The sequence below is a fragment of the Tachyglossus aculeatus genome, chromosome 17 (assembly GCF_015852505.1).
Source record: "Tachyglossus aculeatus isolate mTacAcu1 chromosome 17, mTacAcu1.pri, whole genome shotgun sequence".
NCBI lineage: Eukaryota > Metazoa > Chordata > Mammalia > Monotremata > Tachyglossidae > Tachyglossus > Tachyglossus aculeatus.
Genome location: NC_052082.1, coordinates 51,345,993 through 51,367,859, shown reverse-complemented (window position 1 = coordinate 51,367,859; position 21,867 = coordinate 51,345,993). Strand labels below are relative to the sequence as shown.

Below are 21,867 nucleotides of genomic sequence, written 5' to 3'. Positions count from 1 at the left end.
AACACTGTGAACCCTATGTGGAACAGGGATTGTGTCCAACCCGATTATCGTGTATCTACCCCAGCATTTAGTACAGTGTCTAGCACATAATGCTTAACAAATACCATAAAAAATAAAGAAGGAGTAGTCAGACAGATAGGAGGAGAAGCAGCGTGGCTCAGTGGAAGGAGCCCAGGCTTCGGAGTCAGAGGTCATGGGTTCTAATCCCAGCTCCACCACTTGTCAGCTGTGTGGCTTTGGGCAAGTCACTTCGCTTCTCTGTGCCTCAGTTACCTCATCTGTAAAATGGGGATTAAGACTGTGAGCCCCACATGGGACAACCTGATCACCTTGTATCCCCCCCCCAGCGCTTAGAACAGTGCTTTGCACATAGTAACCTCTTAACAAATACCATCATTATTACTATTATTATCAGGAGAGGAAAGGGAGAGTGGAGCCAGTGTTGGATAAAATTTTGAAGAGAAGAAGGCAGCCCACCGTTTAGAAGGCAGCTGAAAGGACGAGGAGGATTAGGATGGAGTCAAGGCCGTTGGATTTGGCAAGAAGAACATAATTAGTCACTTTAGGGAGGACAGTTTCCATGAAGTGAAGGGGGCAGAAACCAGCCTGGAGGGGCTCAGGGAGAGAACTGGAGGAGTGGAAGTGGAAGTAGAGTGTGTAGACAACTTGCTCAAGGAGTTTGGAGAAAGCAACGAGAGGAAAATTAGCCAAAATGAAAGTGGGCAGATCATAGGCACCACCAAACCACAGGCTGAACATTTTTCTGGTTTTATCCTGGGCAATGTTGTTTCCAGCTGATCTATCATCCCCTATTTCAAACAGCTAAGGCCTTGGATGACCTTTGTGCCCAAGATTTTTAATTTTAGTCCTTGGCCACTACACTCATGATGCTCAGTTCCAGAGCTCAGATCTGGGTAGGGAACACAGGAAATCTAGAGCAAAGGAGTCATCGGGAACTCCTTGGAGAAATGGTCTAGGTTCAGGTAGACTTCCGTAAATCATCAATCGCATTTATTGAGCGCTTACTATGTGCAGAGCACTGTACTGAGAGCTTGGGAAGTACAAATGGGCAACATGTAGAAACAGTCCCTACCCAACAGTGGGCTCACAGTCTATACGTTCCGCATGATGTCATTATGTTGTGCAAACTGCTTGGCATGTCGTCATAGGTGTCTGGGTTTGCGCAAACCCTAATTGTCCCACTGGAAAGTTGCTGCTGTCTCCCTTTCCCTCCTGTCCCTCAAGGATCAAGCCCAAGGTACAGGGTGCAAGGAAAACACACTCCCTCAAGAAGAAGAACATGCAATCTTAGGAGTCGGTGATCATGGGGTTGAAGAATGAGGGCTCTCTGAGCTCTTTCTAAAGACAGTATATGAGAAACAGAGGTAAAGGGAAGAGTCTGTGGTTGCATGTGACAGACTTGAATAATGCAACATCTACTTCTTCAAGAAAACCACCGGTCTAATACCATGGCTGACTGTATGTGACTTCCTACAGCAGGGCTGAAGTTTCCAAGCAATCATTGGTACTTGTTGAACACTTCTTTTGTGCAGTGCACTATGCTAAAAGCTTCGGAGAGTACATGTCCTATGCACTAGAGGCCACCTGCATGGACGTAAGTGGCTTCCAACTGCTCCCTGATCCTCCACCAGCATTCTCTTCCGGGAGTCAGAAGGACCTGGATTCTAATCCCAGCTCTGCCCTGTATATATGTATATCCTATATATATGTATATATGTTTGTACATATTTATTACTCTATTTATTTATTTATTTATTTTATTTGTACATATCTATTCTATTTATTTTATTTTGTTATTATGTTTGGTTTAGTTCTCTGTCTCCCCCTTTTAGACTGTGAGCCCACTGTTGGGTAGGGACTGTCTCTATATGTTGCCAATTTGTACTTCCCAAGCGCTTAGTACAGTGCTCTGCACATAGTAAGCGCTCAATAAATACGATTGATGATGATGATGATGATGCCACTTGCCTGCTGTGTTACCTTGGGCAAATCACTACACTTCTCTGTGCCTCAGCTACCTCATCTGTAAAATGGGGATTAAGACGATGAACCCCAGGTGGCACAGGAATTGTATCCAACCTGATTAGTTTGCATCTACCCCAGCTCTTAGAACAGTGCTTGACCCCGTAAGCGCTTAACAAATACCATTATCATCATCACATTCTCAGGATGTACATAATATTCGGGAGGTGGTGGCTTTTCGTGGCTCAATGGAAAGAGCACGGGCTTGGGAGTCAGAGGCCATGGGTTCAAATCCAGGCTCCCCCAGTTGTCAGCTGTGTGACCTTGGGCAAGTCACTTAACTTCTCTGTGCCTCAGTTCCCTCATCTGTAAAATGGGGATTAAGACTGTGAGCCCTATGTGGGACAACCTGATGACCTTGTATCCTCCCCAGTGCTTAGGACAGTGCTTTGCAAATAGTAAGCGCTTAACGAATGCCATCATTATTATTATTATTTTCCCTGAGATCCTGGTAGCCCTCAGGCCACCTTTCACCACCTTACACTCTTTTAGACTGTGAGCCCACTGTTGGGTAGGGACTGTCTCTATATGTTGCAAATTTGTACTTCCCAAGCGCTTAGTACAGTGCTCTGCACATAGTAAGCGCTCAATAAATACGATTGATGATGATGATGATGACTGTCTCTATATGTTGCCAACTTGTACGTCCCAAGCGCTTAGCACAGTGCTCTGCACACAGTAAGCGCTCAATAAATACGATTGATTGATTGATTACACTCTGCCCCTCTCTGCCCAAACCCGGGGCCGCTGGTGGCCTTCCAACTTCCTGTCACTGCTTGCGGGGGACACCCAGAGGGTGAACTTTTTCCAGGACGATCAATCAATCAGTCATATTTATTGAGGGCTTATGGTGTGCAGAGCACTGTACTAAGCGCTTGGGAGAGTACAAACAATAAAACAGACGCATTCCCTTTCCACAACGAGCTTACAGTCCAGGTGGTTACTTATTTAGCCTGGATTTCCTCTTTTACTAAGGGTTTGGGTGGGTCCAGGCCTTGTCTTCTGGGAGCTCATTGTAGACAGAGGTCAAAACGGTGGGACAGCGTGAAAAAGTCTATTAAGTGGAAATTGTCTGGCACATTTTGGTAAGTATGAAAACAAAGTCTGTCTGCAGGCCTGGGCTCTCCCCAGTGCCATTTCTTGGTAAGTAGGAATGCTCTCTGGCCAATTCCACTATTGAATGGGTAATTGGAAAAGGCACTGTTGAGGTGGAATTTTAGAATTCTTTAATCAATCAATTACATTTACTGAGCACTTACTATATGTAGAGCACCGTACTAAGTGTATTCAACACAACAGAATTAGCAGAAACGTTATCTGCCCATACCAGGATTACAGTCCAGAGGGGGAGCAGACATTAATATGGATAATATCATAAAATTTAATATTATTACAGTATAATACTATTATATATACTATTTTAGTAATATAGAATATAGAATAATATTTATATATTTATGCTTACTAAATATTTAGTAAATATTTACCTCCTTCCCTTCCCCACAGCACCTGTATATATGTATATATGTTTGTACATATTTATTACTCTATTTTTTTTATTTTACTTGTACATATCTATTCTATTTATTTTATTTTGTTAGTATGTTTGGTTTTGTTCTCTGTCTCCCCCTTTTAGACTGTGAGCCCACTGCTGGGTAGGGACTGTCTCTATATGTTGCCAACTTGGACTTCCCAAGTGCTTAGTACAGTGCTCTGCACACAGTAAGCGCTCAATAAATACGATTGATGATGATGATGATGAGGTGCCCCAGGAGCCTCTGACAAATAATTCTAGCCTTGCACTTGGTCAAGATGACTCGGGCAGCCATTTTCAAGGGTCAGGATAATTACCAGCTTTTTTGTGGAGAGAATCAAAGAAGCAATTATTTAACAGACTCCACCGATACGGGAAACCAACTGTTGGCATGGCTGACAGATAGGTTATCCCCAGATAGCCCTCACAATACCAGGTAAAGGGTAAGCATCAATCAATCAATCAATCAATCGTATTTATTGAGCGCTTACTGTGTGCAGAGCACTGTACTAAGCAATTGGGAAGTACAAGTTGGCAAGAGACAGTCCCTACCCAACAGTGGGCTCACAGCATGTGACAGAACGTGTGCTATGGCCAGCATGAAGTATAATAAATGATGTCATAGCTGCCATATTGCAGAAGCCCCTCTGAGGCCATCTGATTCTAGAGCATTGTTCCAGGGAGACCCCTATTCCCCCACTTGTCCACAGCCTTTGTTTTTCCCTCCCAAGCCCCCCTGAACATGGGATCCACAGCCTTTGTTTTTCCCTCCCAAGCCCCCCTGAACATGGGAGCCACTGCCAAGCCACAAAACTCAGCAGCGGGTGCTGAGGGGGCGGGAGACAGGACTATGGAAATTATTTATTTACTTGTTTTGATGTCTGTCTCCCTCCTTCTAGACTGTAAGCCTGTTGTAGGCCGGGATTGTCTCTATTGCTGAATTGTACTTTCCAAGCGCTTAGTACAATGCTCTGCCCACAGTAAGCACTCAATAAATATGATTGAACGAACAAATGAATGAAAATACCAACCTATAGATATCTGGTGCCTTATCTTTACCGTCTGGGGACCGAGCAACTAAAAACTGGATGACCACTCTACTGACAGATGACTGAGAAAAATGGCTAACAGGCAAGGAGCCTCTCTTCACAAAGATGAAGGGCTCTGAAAACGATACTACATTCATCCCTGCAAGGCAAGGTCTGGGCATGGTGGACAGGGTAAGCACTTAAGGTAAGCGCTTAGTACAGTGCTCTGCACATAGTAAGCGCTCAATAAATACGATTGATGATGATGGACAGGGAACCTGTCTCCCAATTCTGCTATGTTGTACTCTCCCAAGTGCTTAGTAGAGTGCTCTACACCCAGTAAGCACTCAATAAATACGATCAATTGATTGGCGACCGGGAACTATACTAGTAGGATCTATACACACAAGGATCAGCTAACAGACCGGACCCAGTGAGCTGTGAGACCTGAGGACTTGGAGAAGAGAACAGGGCCAGTGGCACCCACCATGCTGGAGATTCCATCGCATCAGAGGTAGCGTGTTGAATCCAACAGACACCGTGAGTCATTTTTGCCACAAAAACCACCCGTCTGAAGAGATGAAGGAAATGCTCACAACTGTGCAGGCTTTGAATAAACTTGGTGGCACCTGAAAGCAACGGATGTCAGGCTGGGTGGCCTCCTGCAGCCGCCAACACTAAGAACCGCTTGAACCACAGCCCTCCTTCGCTGCCAAGGCAAGGCGGGGGAACAGACATCTCTTCTCCCACGCAAACCCACCGGGTGCAGCTCTACAAAGTGCGTCTCCAGCTCGCTAAAGCTTCCGAGCCCTCAAACACCTTAAAGGCGGAAAGCGATTCCAATTATTAATGGTAGTAATGGTATTTACTGAATGCAACACACTGCGCTAATCGCTTGGAAAAGTTCGATAGCAGCAAGATATATTATTCCTGCCTTCAAGTCACGTACGGGCAGGCTTTCTTTGGGAGGCTGAAGGAGGAAGGTACTGCTAGAATCTTGCACCTGGAATCAGGTTTCTTGGAAACTGGGAGAAGGTGTCGGGTTCTGTCCTCTCAACTGCATATTGTAAAGAATCTGCAAATCCACCTTCTTTTTACTTGCTTAATCAATCAATCAGTGATGTTTATTGAGTGCTTGTTGTGTACAGAGCACTGTACTAAGCACTTGGGAGGGTACAAGAGTACTTGAGAAGCAGCTTAGTATGGGAAGGGCTCTTGGAAGAGATGTGCCTTCAATAAGGCTTTCAAGGTGGGGAGAGTAATTACCTCTCGGATATAAGGAGGGGGGGCATTCCAGGACAGAATGCCCTGTATATATGTATGGACACCCAGGTGTGATTTATTTATTTTACTTGTACATATTCTATTTATTTTATTTTGTTAATATGTTTTGTCTTGTTCTTTGTCTCCCTCTTCTAGACTGTGAGCCCACTGTTGGGTAGGGACTGTCTCTATATGTTGCCAACTTGTACTTCCCAAGCGCTTAGTACAGTGCTCTGCACACAGTAAGCGCTCAATAAATACAATTGAATGAGTGAATGAATATATGTTTGTACATATTTTTTTACTCTATTTATTTATTTATTTATTCATTTTATTTGTACATATCTATTCTATTTTATTTTGTTAGTATGTTTGGTTTTGTTCTCTGTCTCCCCCTTTTAGACTGCGAGCCCACTGTTGGGTAGGGACTGTCTCTATATGTTGCCAATTTGTACTTCCCAAGCGCTTAGTACAGTGCTCTGCACACAGTAAGCGCTCAATAAATACGATTGATGATGATGACAGAGGCAGGACATGGGTGAGAGGTTGGTGGTGAGGTAGATGAGATCGAGGTATGGTGAGTAGGTTCTTCTTCAATCGTATTTATTGAGCGCTTACTGTGTGCAGAACACTGTACTAAGTGCTTGGGAAGTACAAGTTGGCAACATATAGAATAGGTTGGCATTAGAAGAGTGAAGTGTGTGGGCTGGGTTGTAGTAGGAGAGTAACCAGATGAGGAAAGAGGAGGGAAGGTGAGTGCTTTTAAGTGCTCTTCTTCCTCTATGAAGTCTTCTCAGATGTGCCTAGTCTTTCTCTGATCACTTCAATTCCTTTAATAATAATAATGATGGCCTTTATTAAGCGCTTACTCGGTGCAAAGCACTGTTCTAAGCGCTGGGGAGTTTACAAGGTGATCAGGTTGTCCCACGTGGGGCTCACAGTCTTAATCCCCATTTTACAGATGAGGGAACTGAGGCACAGAGAAGTGAAGTGACTTGCCCAAAGTCACCCAGCTGACAAGTGGCAGAGCCGGGATTTGAACCGCTGACCTCTGACTCCAAAGCCCGGGCTCTTTCCACTGAGCCACGCTTTAGCCACTCTTCAGCACTTTCTTCTATCTGGCTGCCAATTTTGTTTCTATGCTTCTGTTGATAGTGCTCTGATTCGAAATGTTTTTTTGTTTCCGTTTATCGCAAAAGTTCATTTGTATATCTGTCCTATGTCCCCCATTAGAGTGTAGGTTGCTTTGAGGGCAAATAAATGACTTGGTCACTTCTGTAACTGTATGCGTACTGTGGCATACCTCATTATGCGAATCTCTGTGTGTTTTCTCTTTCAGAAAAGCAGGCAGGTCGAAGCAGACAAGGAGCATGGCCTAGTGGCAAAAACACAGGCTTGGGAGTCAGAGTACGTGAGTTTTAAACCTGGCTCCACCACTTGTCTGCTGAGTGACCTTGGGCCAGTCACTTCACTTCTCTATGCCTCAGTTACCTCATCCCTTCTAGACTGTGAGCCCATTATTGGGTAGGGACCATTTCTATATGTTGCCGACTTGTACTTCCCAAGCGCTCAGTACAGTGCTCTCCCCACAGCAAGCGCTCAATAAATACAATTGAATGAATGAATGAATCTCTAAAATAGGGATTAAGACCGTGAGCCCCACGTGGAGAAGCAGCATGGCTCAGTGAGAAGCCCTATGGCTCAGTGGAAAGAGCACGGGCTTTGAAGTCAGAGGTCATGGGTTCAAATCCCAGCTCCGCCAATTGTCGGCTGTGTGACTTTGGGCAAGTCACTTCACTTCTCTGGGCCTCAGTTACCTCATCTGTAAAAATGGGGATTAAGACTGTGAGCCCCCTGTGGAACAACCTGATCACCTCGTAACCTCCCCAGTGCTTAGAACAGTGCTTTGCACATAGTAAGCGCTTAATAAGTGCCATCATTATTATTATGTGGGACAAGGACTGTGTCCAACCTGATTACCTTGTATCTACCCTAGTGGTCTGAACAGTGCTTGGCACATAGTAAGCACTTAATAAATACCATAATTAATTAATAGCTACTCCTCAGGTGCCTGATGGTTTTTTTAAATAAGAACGACAGATCACTGGAACCTTGATTGCTCAAATGCTTTTTTTTTTGGCCCTTGGTACTTTGAGTTACCCAGAATTTGTTGCATTTCACAGTCTTTCCATGGTCAGATGGCACCGTGAAACTCTATTCGTAAGTCAGCAAGGTCCATGAGGGAAAGAGAGGAGAGGTGAGGACCTTTCATTCATTCATTCAATCGTATTTATTGAGCGCTTACTGTGTGCAGAGCACTGTACTAAGCGCTTGGGAAGTACAAGTTGGCAACATATAGAGACGGTCCTTACCCAACAGCGGGCTCACAGTCGGGAAGGGGTAGACAGACAACAAAACATATTAACCTTCAACCAGGTCTCTTACTTGTCACCATATTTACATTGAATAAGTCAATCTTGATCTTTCACAGAAGCACATTATACAACTATGACTTTAAAATGTGTTTTGCTATGTTGTAGCTCTTATAATAAAATCTAACCGAGCCCCCCAAACCATCTTGCCCTCTGTCTTTGATTCTGTGCAGCTTCCTGACCCCTTCATTTCAAAGCAAGTTCTCTGGGTTCTTTCTCAGGTTACTTTGCCTTTGCAAGTGACGACTCTAAAGGAAATTTGATTAAGTTGCTTCATTTCGCCGGGGATCCCAGCATAGTCAATTCTCAAAAGTGAACTGTCTCATGTAAGAGAAATAAATGAAGACAGGTTTAATCATCAGGCAGATTTGCTTTAAGGAAATAGAGTCTTAAAGGTTTTTCCAAGAATTACTCTCTCATCCTCAAAAGATTTCGAACCTTAAATGATTTCTGAAGTGATGCAAAACCTATGAATCATGTAAACAAGGAAACTTTCCTACAAAATTGTACCTCTCAGGAAAAACAGTGATACTGTAGAAATGGTACTCAAGTGCCTACTGTGTTCAATGCACTGTACTAAGCACTTAGGAGACTACAACAGAAATAAACAGGCATGTTTATTATTAAGCCCATCAAGGAGCTCTGACATGCGTATTTTCCTGGGTTCCCATTGCTCCGTTTTTCCAAGAAGCTCAAAATGATTCATCGTTTTCTGCAAACCTTCAGCGCCGCAAAAGTAAATGCAGAATGAATACTCAACTGCAGTATTAATGCAATATAATGATGCATGTACAGAGTAAAATATGGTAATTTAGAAGGTAAGGATTAAGCAATGGATAACACAAGGTATTTGTGTTTTGAAGTGAAAGGTCCACAGTTCATCATCATCATCAATCGTATTTATTGAGCGCTTACTATGTGCAGAGCACTGTGCCAAGCGCTTGGGAAGTACAAATTGGCGACATATAGAGACAGTCCCTACCCAACAGTGGGCTTACAGTCTAAAAGGGGGAGACATCATCATCATCATCATCATCAATCGTATTTATTGAGCGCTTACTATGTGCAGAGCACTGTGCCAAGCGCTTGGGAAGTACAAATTGGCAACATATAGAGACAGTCGCTACCCAACAGTGGGCTCACAGTCTAAAAGGGGGAGGAGACAGAGAACAAAACCAAACATACTAACAAAATAAAATAAATTCACAGTTCTGGGTCTGGAGATTATATTCCCACCATTTTTCTTTCTCCCCTTTGCCCCTCCTCCCCCTCCCCAATCCTCTCAACTCCTTCATTTCCCCTTTCTTTCTCCCCCTTTCCTTCCCTCTCCCTTCTGCCCTCATTTTTCTGCCCTTTGACGGAGGGCAGTCTTCTAGACTATAAGCTCACTGTGGGCAGGGAACGTGTCTACCAACTCAGTTATACTGTACTCTACCAAGCACTTAATACGGTGCTCTGCACACAGTAAGCATTCAACAAATACAACTGATTGATTGAATCTCACTTACTTGTTAAGTAGAGAAGACACTGGAACAGCCCCTGGAGCTTCATCCCAGCACCCAGTTTTTCTGTGACTGACGCAGCTGCGGAGGAAGCCTTCAACTGCCAGCAGGGGACTTTCTCTGACCTATTTATTTAGCATCTGTGAGGAGCAGCAGCTTACTGGGAAAACAAAAAAAAATGGGTAGAATCCTGGTTCTACCACTTACCTGCTGTGTGACCTCGGGAAAATCATTTAACTTCTCTGTGCCTCAGTTACCTCACCTATAAAATGGTGATTAAAACTGTGAGTCCCGTGTGGGACAGGAGCTGTGTCCAATCTGATTAGTTTGTATCTAGCCCAGCGCTTAGTACAGTGCCTGGCATAAAGTAAGCACTCAATAAATACAAGTGATTTATTAGTTGACCAGAGTAACAACTGAACTGCCCTGTGCCCTGGGAGTAGATCTATGGAATGGGGTGGGAAGAGAATGGCAGCTCTAGTTAATGTGTAAACTCTTAGGTTCAATCCATTAATGAAGGCTCTGGATCTACGTGCCTTCTTATTTTTTAAGGATTTAATCACCTTGCCACGTCCTACTTCACTTTGCTACTTTCCTACAACCCAGCCCACACACTTTGCTCATCAAATGCCAACCTTCTCATTGCACCTCCATCTCACCTATCTCACCTCCGACTTCTCACCTACATCAATCAATCAATCGTATTTATTGAGCGCTTACTGTGTGCAGAGCACTGGACTAAGCGCTTGGGAAGTACAAGTTGGCAACATAGAGAGACGGTCCCTACCCAACAGCGGGCTCTGGAAACACCCTCCCTCTTCATATGACAGGCAATTACTCTCCCCTCCTTCAAAGCCTAATTAAAGGCCTTTTCTAAGTACTCCTTTCCTCGTCTCCCACTGACTTCTGCATCACCTTGATTTGCTCTCTTTATTCATCCCTTTCCCAGCCCCACAACACTTATGTACATATCTGTAATTTTATTTATTTATATTGTCTGTCTCTCTCTCTAGACTGGAAGCTTGTAGTGGGCCAGGAATGTGCCTGTTATAATGTTATATTTTACTTTCCCCAGTGTTTACTACAGTGTTGTGCACACAGTAAGGCTCAATAAATACGACTGACTGACCCTTCCCCACTCAACAATGCAGTAGCTATGATGTGTTATATGGCAAGGGACAGCAGGAGTCTGAGGCCACAGCAAATACTGGAGAAGGTTATTGTTTATTTTGGTATTCAATTTTTTTTCTGGGTCTTAGGCCTGATATCTCATGGGCTTAGCTTGATTTTTTTTTTAAGGTCCTGGGAACTCGTAGATAATAATATTACTAATAAAGCACTGTGTGCCAAGAACTGTACTCAGCATTTGGGTAGACAGATACAAGACAATCAGATCACCCTGGTTTCCATCCCGCATGTGGCTGACAGTTTAAGTGGGAGGAAGAACATGTATCGATGGGCTGATGAGTCTGCTTATTAGCCATCTGGTTGATGGTGAGACCTCCTATGATGACTGGACCCTATTTGGAAAGTTTATTAGAAATCACAAAATCAAAAGCCCTTGTCCTTCAGTCATATGAAGGGCTTAGTTTATTTTAATACTGTCTCATCGATGAAACAGAATGTCTTTGCACTTGTATTTCTAACTCGACAAAATGCCAGCTTCTCCAGTCCCAGTCTTCCTCTTTTTCTGGCCCTTGGGTCAGACCTTAAACAATGCTAAATTGAAATATATATGAATAATCAGCTTACACTAAGGAAGTATTTTGATGGTATCAATCAAAAGATAAACACTTTTGCCTGAACTTTCTGGGTAGTTGTGATTAACCTGTATTATTTTACATAGATTATCGGGCCAATCTGGTGGAACAGATCTGATAATACAAGGATGATGCCTGTTTCCAAAAATGAAATATCATGGACGAGAATTATGATGCCTCCAAAAGTAAAATTTCCATCATTAACTACTGTGTCTTGAAGAAGTCTTGGTAACCATCTGCAAACCTCTTGTGTCCCCTGACGCAAGATTTGGAGAATCCTGGCTTAAAGGAGGAGCTCCTTCTGCTCAGAGGCAGGGGCTAGGATCGGATGTTGAGCTTTCTCCCAGAAAATAGTTCAGTCCTTTGGTGACTTCCCCTGACTTCTTCACAGGGCACTTGGCTTGAGAAAAAGGAGGGAATTTTAGATGGAAGCAACAATTATAACATTTATTAAACAGTTACTATGTGCTAAGTGCTGGAGTAGATACAAAGTAGAACAGACACAGTCCTTTTTTTATTTAAAAAAATGGTATTTGTTAAGCACTATGTGCCAGACACTGGACTAAGCACTGGGGTAAATACAAGCAAGGCAGGTTGGACAAAGTCCATGTCTGATTTGAGGCTCACAGTGGAAAGAACATGGGTTTGGGAGTCAGAGGATGTGGGTTCTAATCCCGGCTCCACCACTTGTCAGCTGTGTGACTTTGGGCAAGTCGCTTCACTTCTCTGTGCCTCAGTTACCTCATCTGTAAAATGGGGATTAAAACTGTGAGCCCCACGTGGGACAACCTGATAACCTTGTATCTACCCCAGTGGTTAGAACAGCACTTGGCACATAGTAAGCACTTAAACACCATCATTATTACTACTGCTAAGATCAGAAGGTCTAACCCCAGCTCTGCCCCAAGCGGGTACCTTGAGTTTGCTGCTTCTACCTCATGACAAAGACTGTGAGCCCACTGTTGGGTAGGGACTGTCTCTATATTTTGCCAACTTGTACTTCCCAAGCGCTTAGTACAGTGCTCTGCACATAGTAAGCGCTCAATAAATACGATTGATGATGATGATGACAAATCCAATTTCCTCACCTGTTAAATAGAAAGAGAAGTCCCTTGCCCCTTATTGGCTTCATAGGATAGTGGGTGGCACATACAGCATCCCAAATGGGTACAAAAAAGTAGACAGCTCCTCCAACTCATTTCCCCACTCCGGCGTGATTCAGTCCAATTTTATCTCTATGTACTACCAGGCTACCGTGCTGTAAAAATAGCACCTCAACTACCCTAGAAGTCGGGAGAGAGGCTAGCATTTTCCAGAGCAGGGGACTACCCTTTTGGGGTGAGGGGAGCCAAAGCCATTAGGAGTAGAGCAGGGGCCCCTCCTTCAGAGGGGATGTCTCCAGGAGAGGTAGCAGTGGTGGTAGTGGTAGATCAGCTTGCCCTGAGTCTGCCAGGGCCTTAACCCATCCTGGGAACATGCGGGTCTACTCAGAGGGTCAGAATATTCTGATCATGTTGGCAGCAGACACCTCTGCTACTTACGGCACAAGGTTCGAGCTGAGATAGAGCGTCAGAAGTTCCGCTACTGGGCTCCAGGCCTCCTGTCCAGGTTGTGTAGACAGAACCTACTTCCTCCTTCAAGAAGGCCCAGGGCCGTGGAGTGGTTAATGCAAAGTGGGAAATTTCCTCTTTGGCTTCGGAGGCCTGGGTTACTTGAATAATTTGTCTGTGTAGGCCTGACCACAGAAATCTAGAAGGATACTGTACAGCTGTGACCCCTTGAACCCCAGCATTGTGGGAATGGGGAAGTAGAGGTGGAAGAAAGTCCTGAAAGTGCCTGGGGTGAGAGTCAGGGGAGAGGAATCTTATCTTGTCAAAGCTGCCCAGGGCAACAGACAAGGCAGAAGTGGTTCTGGTGCTAGTTTTATGTGGTTTGGAGAACAGCACAAATCTGGGTATTTCCTGGAAAAGTACCATGACTCTCTCATGTGGTGATTAGAGACTCACGCAATTTGCTCCATCAGCCAAGTAGATTTTGACTCAGACCTCCTTTTGGCCAACATCTTGTATTTGGTCGTGATTTCACCGGGAAAAAGCCCAGCAGCCAATGCATGCTTCCTGTGGGCACAGTGATGTTGGTCCCATCCCTTTGCAGAAGTGTGCCCCTCCTACTCTGTCTACAACTTGACCACAACACTTCTGATGATATTAAACTGGGCAGGGTGTCAACACCCTGAAAGGCAAAAATAAAATTCAAAGTGACTCAGTCACAAAGAGAAAAAAGTGTCCTATAAGACATAGGACCTCAGTTGGAACTGGTACAAGGGAGCCTCCTCAAACTGAAAAAATAAACTGCACAGACTCAAGAGGGGGATGGCTGACTAGACAGAAGTAGTGTAGAAAAAAAAGGCCTAAGGTCATGTTGATCAACTCTATATGAGTCAGCAGCCATTCATTCATTCAATTATATTTATTGAGCACTTACTGTGCGCAGAGCACTGTACTAAGCGCTTGGGAAGTACAAGTCGGCAACATATAGAGACGGTCCCTACAATGGGCTCACAGTCTACAGTGAGCCATCATTCACTCTGTAGGCCTATAGGAAAATTGGGTCCAGTTAGGGCTACTGTTCTTTTAAACATATGACAAAAGTGATTAAAGGGCTCGAAAATGGATCCTGTGAAGAAAGGAAAAAGGAACTAGCCTGTTTGGTCTAGAGACGAGAAGTGTGTGTTCAACTGTTTGAAGATTTTTAAAAGGTGGACACTGACCAATTCTCTCTCCTCAGACAGGGAAAAATGGGCTTCATTTAAGCAGAATAGATATAGGTAAATGTAAGGAGAAGTAACTAGACAATCAGGGTGCTAAATACTGGATCAAGATAGCAAGAGAGATTGGAAAATCTGCATCCCGAAAGAACATTCAGGAAGAACAGCCACCCATCTCAGACTGAGAACCCTTTGAGTACCAGGGACCATGTCTACATCTCATCTGTAGAGTTTTCTCCCAGTACTTTGTACAAGGCTTTGCACAGAGTAAGTTCTTAATAATTACTATTACTACTTCCTAGATGGTTCCCTCATTTACCTGGCTGCAGATAGGAGGCTGAATTCCATAATCCCAACATTTGTACTTTGCTTCAATCAACAGCATTCATTAAGCATTTATTATGTGCAGAGTATTGTCCAAAGTGTTTGGGAGAATACAACAGAAGGCATTTTGTACACCTATTGTTTCTTCTTGGGAACCGGAGTGATTGTCCCTCCCATTCGATTGTGAGCCCCAGAGGGCAAGGCCCATGCCTTATCCTTCTTCTGTAACCTTCCCAGGACCCACTAGAGCTCTCTGGGAAATGTTTGGATGCATTGACACACCAATGCACTACATCACAGGAAGAACTGATCATGAGTAATTTTCCTTCAGAGAAAAAGATTTAACAGCCTGCTCTGGAATAAGAAGTCCAGGCCACGGAGGTGAGAGTGGGCAAAATTTCTCTTTTACGGGATCTGGGTCAATACTGACAAACTTCCGTCTGCATTAAACAAACCACTGGAAGGTACCAGATCTGAACATGTTGCTTTCTCTACCCTGGACTAGACAGGCAGGCGGTCAAGGTCTCAAGGGTTGGTCCTCCTCTGGGGCTGAGTCTTTGGGCCTCTGCGTCGACAACAATCTTTTCCAGGCTTTGCCTGTAACAGAAGACAGCGATTGTTCATAAACTGATAGAACTGGACCAATTCATTTTTGGAGAGAATTATGTGGCGGAAGAGATAATCATTATCATCAACAGTGTTTTCTGAGCATCTACGGTGGCAAATGTGCTGGACTGAGTGTATGTGAACAGAAAACTGAAATGAAGCAGCAACGTGAGTGGTCTCTAGGTAGGACAAAAAAAAGTGCTTTCCTAATACTGGAGCTAGAAACCCAGACATCACCTCATCTCCCTGATTGAAAAAAAAAAAATCACAGGAGTATGCAAATACGCCTATAACCTCAATATTTCAAATGACTGGATGGACCTTGAGAACATCAGAGCTGAGACAGAGCCAGTGGAGAAAGCCACTCTAGTGACCTTCGTCACCGTGATTTTTCCATAATGGGCTTCGCTCTGCCAATGTGAAGAGCTCAGAAGGATCCCGGAACCTTGGTCTGCAGAGAATTGGAGGAGACAGAAAATGTCTGGCCAGAGAAGCTAGCTGTTACCTGTGGGATTCTTCATCAGGTCACCGCAATCCCCAGGATCCTCTTTCAAGGCTTGCAGTTCCCTCTCCCACATGGCCCAGTTAACCTCCTCCACCCTAGAAACATGGATGGAAGTTGCAGTGGGACAATCAACAGGATTTAGTCACAGAATGAATATGGCTGTTAGAGAGAAAGGAGTCAAGGACAGTGCCCTTCATATGTCACCAGGGTAGCAGAAGAGGGGTCAGGGCTGTGACTCAGACTGGGAATTTCCATACGCAGTCCCCTGGACTATATCTGCCTTTAGTTGTCAAGAGAGGAGGAGGAAGGGGAGCAGGAGGAGGAAATGTTAAAGAAATAGCAGGTCATTTCCCATCCAGATTCACATGCTTTGTCCTGACTGAAGCAGGACTTCTGCCTTGTCTTGGGCTACGCTCATCAGTGCTTTGCACATAGTAAGTGCTTAATAAATGCCATTATAATTATTATTATTAACTAGGCTATGCTTGACCTAATGGATAGAGCACAGGCCTGAGAATTATAAGGGCCTGGGTTCTAACCCTGGCTCGGCCACTTGTCGGCTGTGTGATCTTGTAAGTCACTTAACTTCTCTGTACCTCTGTTACCTCACACATTAAGACTGAGCCCCTTCCTTCCTCTCCCCCTCGTTCCCCTCTCCATCCCCCCACCTTACCTCCTTCCCTTCCCCACAGCACCTGTATATATGTATGTATGTTTGTACATATTTATTACTCTATTTATTTTACTTGTACATATCTATTCTATTTATTTTATTTTGTTAGTATGTTTGGTTTTGTTCTCTGACTCCCCCTTTTAGACTGTGAGCCCGCTGTTGGGTAGGGATTGTCTCTATATGTTGCCAATTTGTACTTCCCAAGCGCTTAGTACAGTGCTCTGCACACATTAAGTGCTCAATAAATACAATTGACTGATTGATTGATTAATAAATGCCATTATTATTATTATTAACTAGGCTATGCTTGACCTAGTGGATAGAGCACAGGCCTGAGAATTATAAGGGCCTGGGTTCTAATCCTGGCTCGGCCACTTGTCGGCTGTGTGATCTTGCAAGTCACTTAACTTCTCTGTACCTCTTTTACCTCACACATTAAGACTGTTAGCTCCATGTGGGACATAGACTGTGTCCAATCTAATTTGTATCTATCCCAGTGTTTAGTACAGTGCCTATTACATAGTAAGCATTTAAATACCATAGAACGTCCCCCAACATTTCTCGAATAAAACCAGCCCCGGATCACTATTACAGCATTAATAATGAAGATATAGTGTCTGGGCATGGAGTGTGGGGGCTGTGTGTGGATGGTGAACTGGATCATTCTCTGGTACTGAGTTACAAACAGCTCTTTTTATTTCTTCTTTGGTATTTATTAAGTACTTACGATGTGCCAAGCACTGCTCTAAGCGCTGGGATAATACAAGCCAACCAGGTTGGACACAGCCATGTCAATCAATCAATCATATTTATTGAGCGCTTACTGTATGCAGAGCACTGTACTAAGCACTTGGGAAGTACAAGTTGGCAACATATAGAGACAGTCCCTACCCAACAGTGGACTCACAGTCTTAATCTCCTTTTAACAGATGAGGGAATTTAGGCTTCGAGAAGTGAAGCGTCTTGCCCAAGGTTACATAGCCGACAAGTGGTGGAGCTGGGATTAGAACCCAGATCCTTCTGATTCCCAGGCCCATGCTCTACCCACTAGACCATGCTGCCATGCTTCCCTTTTAAAATCAGATTTTTCAGGCTGATGGGCTCCTTTCCTCCCCAGAAGCCCTCAAAGCAGAGCCTTTTGAAGGATCCTGCCAGCTGGGCAGAAGCAAGAGATGATAATCATCATCAATCGTATTTATTGAGCGCTTACTATGTGCAGAGCACTGTACTAAGCGCTTGGGAAGTACAAATTGGCAACATATAGAGACAGTCCCTACCCAACAGTGGGCTCACAGTCTAAAAGGGGGAGACAGAGAACAAAACCAAACATACTAACAAAATAAAATAGGATAGATATGTACAAGTAAAATAGAGTAATAAATATGTACAAACATATATACATATAATCATCAGCCCTAAGTGTCAGTTCTAAAAGATTCCGAAGATCCAGAGTCTGCAAGAGAACAGAGGAGGTCTTCAGCAATCTATAAGTCTGCTTCTAAGCCACTTTCCGAGGACGCAGACTCTGTCAGCAGACTTTCCAAGGACACACACTCTGTCGGCGGAGCAGAGCTGAAGGCAGAAACCCATTCCATTAAGGAATCTGGGAAGCTGAAGTCCTGTTTCTCCCAACTGACTCTGTTCTTGATATCTTGTTCTTGTTTGTTTATAAGAGGTGGAACATCAAAAAAGAAGGGACTTCATCTAGTCTAATCCTTTGCTATGGTGCAGGAACATACCAGACTGAGCCCCTTCCTTCCTCTCCCCCTCATCCCCCTCTCCATCCCCCCAACTTACCTCCTTCCCTTCCCCACAGCACCTGTATATATGTATATATGTTTGTACATATTTATTACTCTATTTATTTATTTTACTTGTACATATCTATTCTATTTATTTTGTTAGTATGTTTGGTTTTGTCTCCCCCTTTTAGACTGTGAGCCCACTGTTGGGTAGGGACTGTCTCTATATGTTGCCAATTTGTACTTCCCAAGCGCTTAGTACAGTGCTCTGCACACAGTAAGCGCTCAATAAATACGATTGATTGATTGATTGATTGATTTCATGTTCAAGCAGGTTTAATGCTGGGGCATTAGGGCTTGGGCAGTGCTTGGAGGAGCAATGTGGCCTAATAAAAAGAGCACAGGCCTGAGAGTCAGGGGATCTGGGTTCTAATCTCAACTCTGCTACTTTCTTTCTACGTGACTTTTGGCAAGTCGCTGAAGTTTTCTCTGGGCTTCAGGTTCCTCATCTGTAAAAATGGTAATTAAATAACTGATCTCCCTTGTACTTAGACTGTGAGCCCCATGCTTGGCACATAGTAAGCCCTTAATATTCCTATTATTATTATTACTAATATTACTATTATTACTACTACTATTATTGTCAGTGTGAGGGACCAAACTTGAGCATGGCCTAATGGAAAGAGTATGGGACTGAAAGCCAGAGGACTTGGATGCTAGTCCCAACTCTGGCACTGGCCTACTGTATGACCCAAGTCATTTAACGTCTCTGGGCCTCAGTTTCCTCATCTGTAAAATGGCGATAATTTGAGAGTCTCATCTGGGAAAGGGACTGTGCCTGATCGCATAACCTTGTACCTTCTGTAGCACTTAGCACAGAGTGAATGCTTAATAAATCACATTTTGAGTATGAGTCCCAGGGGGCCAAATGCAGGCTGCCTGTACTGTCCCACCCCTGAGCAGTGTGGCTCAGCGGAAAGAGCCCGGGCTTTGGAGTCAGAGGTCATGGGTTCAAATCCTGGCTCCGCCAATTGTCAGCTGTGTGACTTTGGGCACGTCACTTCACTTCTCCGGGCCTCAGTTCCCTCATCTGTAAAATGGGGATGAAGACTGTGAGCCCCCCGTGGGACAACCTGATCACCTTGTAACCTCCCCAGCGCCTAGAACAGTGCTTTGCACATAGTAAGCGCTTAATAAATGCCATTATTATTATTATTATTATTATTATCTACCGGTAGTAAACAGAGCCCAGAATTCCCACCCAGCTTCCAGCTTACCTAAAGCACCATCGCTCATCCTTCTTCTGGTCCGGAGTCACGCCCACAGTCAGGAAGGTGCCCGACTGCTTCTTCTTCCGCCGGCACCACCAGTAGCCCATCTCCATCTCCAGGACGGCAATGGCTCTCTGGGGTGGGAGTCTCAGGTTAGAGGTCATGGATCAGAGTGTGTACCAGGCTGTAGCCGGGAATGGATTCTGGGGAGGGGTCCTCGACCCTGGCTAGGTAACTCCTAAACTTGAATTCCCCCAACCCCAGTCCCCCTCTCCGACCCTTTCCATGCCCTCCAGGGAGGGAGAACAGTGGTAATTAGGCCACTAGAACCACGGTCTGGGCCTGCTTGAGTAGTTTTTTAGCCCCATACCTAACTTTGTTCCCACCAAGCCAGTGAATGTGCTGTGCCACCAGTACACCCTCTCCTCCCCTTCATGCTCTGGTCGGGAATTGAGCAGCTCAGCACCCACTTCTCTCACCGCACCCCCTTCCTCAGTCACAGTCTTTTTTCCTCTCCACCTACCCTCACTAAGCTCCTTTGAATATGGATGACTCAGTGACTTTCAAAATAGGTGAGGTCTCAGTGATATTCAGGTCTGTGACCACAAACTGTCCTCGTTGTCCCTTCCAGACTGAGCCCCTTCCTTCCTCTCCCCCTCGTCCCCCTCTCCATCCCCCCATCTTACCTCCTTCCCTTCCCCACAGCACCTGTATATATGTATATATGGTTGTACATATTTATTACTCTGTTTATTTACTTATTTATTTATTTATTGTACTTGTATATTTCTATCCTATTTATTTTATTTTGTTGGTATGTTTGGTTCTGTTCTCTGTCTCCCCCTTTTAGACTGTGAGCCCACTGTTGGGTAGGGACTGTCTCTATGTGTTGCCAATTTGTACTTCCCAAGCGCTTAGTACAGTGCTCTGCACATAGTAAGCGCTCAATAAATACGATTGATTGATTGATTGATTGATTCCAGCTGTCTCACAATGTCTCAGAGGAAGACACAGCATAGTCTAGTGGATAGACCAGTGGCCTAGGAGTCAGAGGACTTGGCTTGGATGGGTTCTAATCCTGGCTTTACCACTTGTCTGCTGCGTGGCCTTGGGCAACTCAGTTAACTTCTCTGTGCCTCAATTACCTCATCTATAAAACGGGGATTACGACTGTAAGCCCCCCGTGGGACATGGACTGTGACCAACTTGATTAATCTTGCATCTACCCCAGCACCTAGTACGTGCTGAACACCACAAAGACACAGACAAAACGAAAATACACATTTTGACAGCGCAAACCGCAGTGGTGTTTCTGCAGCCTCGCCAGAGACCGACCTGTAACTTCCAGATGCTCTTGCTGTCGGTGGAGACGCTGTTGACCGTCTCGCTCATCAGCGCAATGAGCATGTTGAGCAGGAGGATGTAGGTGAGGAGCACGTAGACCAGCAGCAGAAACATGACAAAGCCCTTGAATCTCAGGTGCTCCTGGAACTCGAGCTCGCCCATGCCAATGGTGAACTTGAAGAGCTCCAGGGAGGCGGTAAACATGTTGCTGTAGGTGGTTTTGCCATCGTCGTCACTGCCGCCGTCGGGAGGGGTGAGGGATGTGTTGAGGGGTGGGAGCGGCACGGCTTCCCTCGTCAGGCTGACCAAAGCTGCAACAACAACAGCGGCCACAGCCTGTGAAGCCTCCTGAGAGGAGATGCAACGGGACTTGGTGGGTCGGGCAAGCGCCAGCTGAAGGTATTTGCTGAGCGCTTAGCGCTTGCAGAACGCCGGACTGAGGACGATAGAGCCATAAACGGAGGCGTTCCCTGCCCACGATGATCTTACAGTGGCTAAGGAGCCTCCCTGTGCCCGGCCCCATGGGGAAGGAAGTGAGTACCTATTTGTTATTCTATTTATTTATTTTACTTGTACATCTATTTATTTAATTTTGTTAGTACGTTTGGTTTTGTTCTCTGCCTCCCCCGTTTAGACTGTGAGCCCACTGTTGGGTAGGGACTGTCTCTAGATGTTGCCAACTTGGACTTCCCAAGCGCTTGGTCCAGTGCTCTGCACACAGTAAGTGCTCAATAAATACGATTGATGATGATGAGTGGAGGGAGGCAAGTGAAAAAATCTTTACCTACTGCAAAGCCAAACAGGAAGACAAAGTAGACCAGGAGGAAGCGCAGCAGATCTCTCAGGATGACCTGGAATGAGCACATACGGAAGACATGCCTCCAGAAAACTCAGAACATGCAGCTGCAGGGAAGTGTGGGGAAGACCGTCTCATCGCCTTTGGGCTGGTGGGTTCTACCAGGGTCCTGTGCCTGCCTCCCCATCACCAAGCCCTAACCATAACATACTGCCTACTTACCCCACTCAAACGCCCATTCACAAACTCATGCCCACACCTGGACATCCACATGTGC

General features: G+C 44.8%; 2 protein-coding genes across 5 annotated transcripts in view; both read right to left on the bottom strand.

Moving 5' to 3' along the window:
- ITGAE (integrin subunit alpha E) overlaps positions 1-9,886 on the bottom strand; it is a 64,526-nt gene extending 54,640 nt beyond the window's left edge. Inside the window, exon 1 of the mRNA XM_038759019.1 lies at positions 9,809-9,886. Within this exon, the coding sequence (XP_038614947.1) occupies positions 9,809-9,851 (43 nt within the window). The 5' untranslated portion in view covers positions 9,852-9,886. The remainder of the gene's footprint in view (positions 1-9,808) is intronic.
- A 4,827-nt stretch (positions 9,887-14,713) lies between these two features.
- TRPV2 (transient receptor potential cation channel subfamily V member 2) overlaps positions 14,714-21,867 on the bottom strand; it is a 43,831-nt gene continuing 36,677 nt past the window's right edge. For all 4 annotated transcript variants that reach the window (XM_038759014.1, XM_038759018.1, XM_038759015.1 and 1 more), the window contains 5 exons: positions 21,579-21,645; positions 20,786-21,105; positions 19,457-19,584; positions 15,765-15,859; positions 14,714-15,250 (listed from right to left, as the gene is read on the bottom strand). In XM_038759014.1, coding sequence (XP_038614942.1) covers positions 15,171-15,250; positions 15,765-15,859; positions 19,457-19,584; positions 20,786-21,105; positions 21,579-21,645 — 690 coding nt within the window. In that variant the 3' untranslated portion in view covers positions 14,714-15,170. The remainder of the gene's footprint in view (positions 15,251-15,764; positions 15,860-19,456; positions 19,585-20,785; positions 21,106-21,578; positions 21,646-21,867) is intronic.